This window comes from Octodon degus, unplaced genomic scaffold (assembly GCF_000260255.1).
Source record: "Octodon degus isolate 3935 unplaced genomic scaffold, OctDeg1.0 scaffold00089, whole genome shotgun sequence".
NCBI classification, from domain to species: domain Eukaryota; kingdom Metazoa; phylum Chordata; class Mammalia; order Rodentia; family Octodontidae; genus Octodon; species Octodon degus.
In genome coordinates this window covers 4,570,854-4,576,803 of record NW_004524665.1, presented here as the reverse complement: position 1 = coordinate 4,576,803, position 5,950 = coordinate 4,570,854, and the positions used below count along the sequence as shown (strand labels likewise).

Below are 5,950 nucleotides of genomic sequence, written 5' to 3'. Positions count from 1 at the left end.
AAAGAACAAGAAAGAAAAAAGAGGCCGGCCAAATAGTTCAGCAGATTAAAGTGTCTACAAGCAGGCGCAGGAGCTGGAGGTTCCATCCCCAGGTCTGCCGTGCTGGCCCCACCCCCAGGGTGTGCTGAGACAGCCATTGAGACTGGGTGTGGTGGCACGCACCTGCAATCCCAGTACAAGGGAGACTGTAAACAGGAAGATCACTACAAGTCTGATCTAGTAGTGAGACCCTGAACACCCTGTAAAGCCTTCCCTAAAAATTCAAAAAGAAAGAAAAAGGGAAGGAGGCAGAAGAAAGAAAGAAGGGAGGGAGAGAGGGAGGAAGGGAGGGAAGGAGGGAGGGAAGGAGGGTGAGAGAAAGACTTGCCTCAGGACAACACACCTCTTCTGTGAAGGCCAGACAGTGTGCACCTAATTGTTTGGGACACGTACTTCCCTGACACATTCCCTGTGCTATTACCATGCCTACAAAGCCATATAGTCTATGCTTAGCTCTGGGCCAGTTGAACACAGGCGCTTAGGCAGATACATCCCACAGGTTTACTTTACTGACTTCTACTTAGGGCCCAGGACAAAGTGCAGGGCACAGGTGGGGGAACAGTCATGACCTCGATCAAGCGATTACCTCTGTTGGTCCTGCAGTATTTCCAAGACTCATTTGACAGTTGAGCAGTGTCCCCAGATCACCCAGTGAAGCACATGGCCACACCTGGGCCCTCTCTTCCTTGCAATGTCTGGTTGTCACCAGAACCCCAGGTCTGCACCCCCAAGCCCTGCTCCTCCCAGCCTGGCACCCTTCTCACAGTTCTTCCTTCCTACCACCTGCCTGTGAGGGCCAGGTACAAGAGCCAAATGAACTAAGGAGACAGCCCACGAAAATAGCATCTGCCCAGGAAGACATGGGATGATCTGTGGAGGTGACCCTACCAACCTGAGACAGGGCTCCCATCTTCTTGCAGTTGGTCCCTCCAATGAAGACCATGTTGGGCAGGACTGGCCTGGGGTACTCAAACACGAAGTCATATCTTAACAGCCACACGGGGTCCTTCTGAAATAAGGAGGCTAAGCGCACATCTCTCTTGAGGAGATCCGAGGCAAGGTCTTCATACCTTGAATAGAGGCAGTGAAACAACAGGTTCTCCAAGAAACTGACAAGGAAGTTGATCACCCGTTGGGGAAACGTCATGTGGTCAGAAAGCTCTGTGTAGCATCTGGGGATATAGGATGCAGGACTCGGGCTGTTGCTGAACACATGCTCCAGGGAGCAGGGAAAGCCCCTGAAGAGGTATACGGAGGGCAGCTGCAGGTACTCGGCCAGGATCACTCCACAGGGGAGCCCTGGGTCTGTGAGCAAAGCATCGAACTTGCTCTCCTTGAGGAAATTCAGGGTGTTTGAGTCCTTCAGGAGGCACTGACAGTTGAAGAACCACATGTCAATGACGATCATGTTGTTCCTGTACTCCGTCAGGGCAGAGGTCACGTATGCTCTCTCTGCAAAGTGCTGGTTCCCGAAGGAGCGGAAACGCTCCTCCAGCTCTTCTTGGCTATAGGTCACCGGGTAAATTTTTCTGGTGTAGTACTTAGATTCTTTCAACAGCAAGTTGATTTCTGGTGCCAGCACCACGATCTCATGTCCCCTGTCACTGAGATGCTCAAGTATATCTTTCATACTAAGCCAGTGGCTTCCATCCAGCGGGACTGCCAGGAGTTTGTCACCTACAACAGTACCCCAAAGTGACAAGAAGAAAAGCCCTGTAGAAAATCTCTGAAACTCAGCAAGAGGGCCAGCCATCCTGGAGAAAGTTAAAGCAACAATAATGAATTGTTTGTGTGCTCTGGGTCTTTTCCCTAAATCAGTTAATGATTTTTCAGACTCTGCCTATCTCTCCCTTGCTCTGAACCTTGTCCTCTGATCTAAAAGAATCCACATTAACATTCAGTCATATTCATGCACACAGCTAATACGAATCAGCTAAGACTGCCTCAGCCTCTGAGAACTCAAGATTCTTTTCATTTCTACCAATTTGCTTCTCCTCCCCAAAGAGTCAATTGCCATGCTTTGAGGACAACTCAGAGAGAGCTCTGGGAGAGCCCAGAATCTTCCCCTCCTGCCCAGGATTCCTCATCATGTCCCAGAAGTAACAGGCATAAATGCTTTACTGCTTTCTTGCTAACTTTGCTTGGACTAGAAAGGAAGTATTAATTTAATAGATGACAGATTCAACATTTAGAACAACCCCATAGCATCACCATGTAAAAATTCTGATCTCCACATGATAGCTGGATGAGAAGGTTCCCTGCAAGAAGCCAGAGCACCCTGGGTGAGTTCACAACAACTTCACCTCCTCACTGACCTAGGGCAAGGCTCTGTTGTCCTGGCATCTCCTGCAGGCTGCAGCTCAGTCTTGCCCTAAGGATAGATGCTCCTTGGTCACAGCTTTCACCGTCACAAGATGGCGAGCCCGACTCTGGAGCCAGCCCCTTTCCCCCATGACCTCCTCACTCTGCATCCCAGTGGCTACATCTACTCCACGCAGGTTGCATCACTCACTCCCCCACTCCTCACCCCCAAGTTCATGCAAGAATTATCAGAGCTAAGGAAGTGGCAGAAGAATGACCAGAGGTAGAGCACAGGGTACCACTCTCTCTGGGGGGCCCCTCTGGCTCTGATGGAGCAGCTGGACTCTATGTGCTATGAACTGAGGGGCACCCTGGGGACCAAACAGGGACTTCTAAAAAGAATCAAACAACCAAGTATCTAGTCCTGCCCTGCGGACAAGTGAAGTCTAGGAGGAGGAAAAGGGGAAAGAAGAGGAGAGAGAAAAATAAAAGGAATAAAATGTGGAAGTAAGGCGGTAAAATGGCAGGGCACTTGGATGTTTAGATTTGGCCAACCAGATGTTGAAGCAATTAAAAAAGAGGCTGGGAAAGTACAGAACAGACAGTGGGACCCAGACAACTGAAACATATTGTTGCATGGCCCTAGAGAACAGAGGCCAAAGGCCCCAATGTTGATGTTTCTAAGACAGTGAAGGAGAATCTGCTTCAGGTCTGTGACTTAGCTTCCGGTAGTGCTGCCGATTTCTGGAATGCCTTGACTTGTAAAGGCATCACCCTGGATGTCTCCTTTGTCCTCACATGGTTCCCCCTGGGTGCTGTCTCTGGGTCCAAATCTCCTCATGTTTTAGAAACACAAGTCCTATGGGTTAGGACCCACCCCAAGGGCTTCACTTTCACTAGTTACATTTGTGAATCCTCCAGTCCAAATAAGGTCCAATTTTGGTGGGTTCTGGGGATGCTGTTTGACTCTTAGCTGTTAACTCATTGTCTCCACAAAAGCCCAGAGTGCTGCAGTGGCCTCCTCTCATGAAGCCTGAGAAATAAAAGCTGCTTTCCATGAGAACCACATTTCTTGTAACTCTGGAAGCTTCCAAAGGAAAAATAAACTGGGCTATTTCTAGATCAGCTGTTCTCCAATTGGATGGTCTTGGGATTTCTTTACATGTGTCAAAAGGCAAAATTGCAACAAATTTATGTTGAACTTCTCAACTGACTTTTGTTTTGGGATTCTAGAGTTGGGTGACACCTTGTTTCATAAAGCAGAATGAGTGCAAGCTAGGCGTGGTGGTGCAGGCCTGTAATCCCACCAATCTGGGAGGCTGAGGTGGGGAATCATAACTTTGATTTAGCACAAGCCTGTCTTGAAATAAAAAATAAAAAGGTGCTGGGGCTAGTGTCGGTTAGAAAGCCCAGGTTCAATCTCTTGTACCACACACACACACACACACACACACACACACCCCGAGAATGTGTGCTCTGTCAAGCTGAGCTCAGAAGGTTGCCTTCAGACATTAAGAAGGCCAAGGAAAGCAGAAATGAAGGAAAGAAAAGTCGGTTATTCCAAATTCATGCTTTTTCTTATATTGGTACATTTTACACACACAAAGTGATCACCTTTATCATAGGAAATTTGTACCTGTATATGATCTATCTTAATTATTTTGTTTCTGTTCCCATCTCATCCTCCTTACCTAAAGAGCTTTTTCTATTTTTTTCTTTCTATTCTATTTTCTTGTCCTTCCTTCTTTTCCCTCTCGCATCTTCTTTGTTCCCTTCCTCATCTGAAAATTTTCTTCTCCTTCTAAATATCTATTATACATATTGGTCCTCATTTGCACTTTGGGGTTCTCACACCAGGGAAACAACAGAGTACTGGTCTGCAGTTTTCTACTGTTGGTTGGGTCCTCTGGTTTTGGCATCAGGGTGATGCTTGCTTCTATGAATGAATTTGGGAGTACTACTTCCCTCTCAATTTCATTAAAGAATTTGAGGAGTAATGGCATTATATCTTCTCTAAATTTCCTGTAAAATTCAGCAGTAAATCCATCAGGCCTGGCCTTTTCTTTATTGGTAAGGTTTCAATTATATTTTCTATATCATTGACTGATATTGAGTTATTCAGAATTTTTATTTCTTGGTTCAGTTTTGGTAATTCATATGTGTCTATGAATCTGTCTCTTTCTTCTGTGTTTTCTGTTTTATGAGAAAAAAGTTTCTTGAAGTAGGTTTCCATCATCTTCTGGATTTCTACAGGATCTGTTGTGATCTTACCCTTTTCCTTCATAATTTTATGAATTTGAGTCTTCCTTTTTTGATAAGGCTGTCTAAGGGTTTATCAATTTTATTTAATCTTTCAAAGGACCAACTCTTGAATTCATTTATTTTTTAAAGTTTCTATTATATATTAACTTCTGCTCTGATCTTTAAAATTTCCTCCACTTACACATTGGGCATGACTTGCTCTTTTGTTTCTAGAAGCTTCAGGTTCAACATTAGGTGATTCGAGCTCCATCTGTTTTTCTGAAATGAGCATTCACTGCCATAAATTTCCCTTATAAGACCATTTTCACTGCATCACATAAATCCTAATATGTGGTACTGTCATTATTTAATGCAGAAACTGTCTAACTTCTTCTTTAATTTTACCTGTGGCCCACTGGTTGTTCAAAAGGGTGCTATTTAATTTCAATGTGTTTATGAATTTTTTTTGTGTGGTTCCTTTTGCCATGGATTTCCAATGTCATTGCACTGTGATCTGATAATATGCATGGGACAATTTCAATTCCTTTGCATTTACTTAAGTATGATCTATGAGCTAGTATTTTATCTGCTTTGGAGAATGCTCCATGCACAGCTCATAAGAATGTGTATCCTGATGTTGTGGGGTAGAAAACTCTGTAGACAGCAACTAAGTCCATTGTTCAAAAGTCTGTTTCAGTTCTGACATTGTTTGTTGATTTTCTGTTCAATTGATCTGTCTATTTATGACAGTGGGGTACTGAGGTCCCTCACTACAACTGCATTAGTTCTTATTTGATTTTTATGACCATTTGTATTTGTTTTAGACAGTTAACTGTGCTAGTATTTATGCATTAATCTGCCACCCTTCACTATTTTTATATAACAAAATCTGAAATAAACCAGAAAAGTGTATATAGTAAATAAATCTTCAATATAGCAATTTTACCCTCAGAGGAATTTTTTTTAAGGAGTTGGAGGGAAAAACAGAGAAATAGAAGAAAAAAAGATTAGAAGCAAGGCTGGAGTACAAAGGGAAATTATACAGACTTTGGGAAACTGGTGAAGAAGGTAGGAAGGAAAGAAATAAAAGCAAAAACAGAACATGAAGAAGAAAACTAGAAGCAATGTTCACATTCATATAAAAACAAGAACAAACAATCACAAAGAAAGAAAACAAAACAAAAACTTGAGAAGAAAAAAAAATGTCCACTTTAGGGCATGTTCTGCTGTAACAGGTAGGAAGAGTGGGTAAGCAGACTCCATATCTGTGCTGATTAATCCCAGCAAGCCAGCTATAGCTTTACAGTGGAGTGGAGGGTAATCCCAGCAAGCCAGCTGCAGCTTTACAGTGGAGTGGAGGGTAATCCCA

The 5,950-nt window shown here is 43.8% G+C and overlaps 1 protein-coding gene across 4 annotated transcripts in view; it reads right to left on the bottom strand.

Annotated features, from left to right (window-relative positions):
• LOC101575991 (UDP-glucuronosyltransferase 1-8) overlaps positions 1-5,950 on the bottom strand; it is a 200,441-nt gene that overhangs the window by 135,816 nt on the left and 58,675 nt on the right. The window contains exon 2 of one of the 4 annotated variants that reach the window (XM_012516057.2): positions 932-1,793. The exons of the other annotated variants lie outside the window; for them this stretch is intronic. Coding sequence (XP_012371511.1) covers positions 932-1,792 — 861 coding nt within the window. The 5' untranslated portion in view covers position 1,793. The remainder of the gene's footprint in view (positions 1-931; positions 1,794-5,950) is intronic. 4 annotated transcript variants of the gene reach the window in all.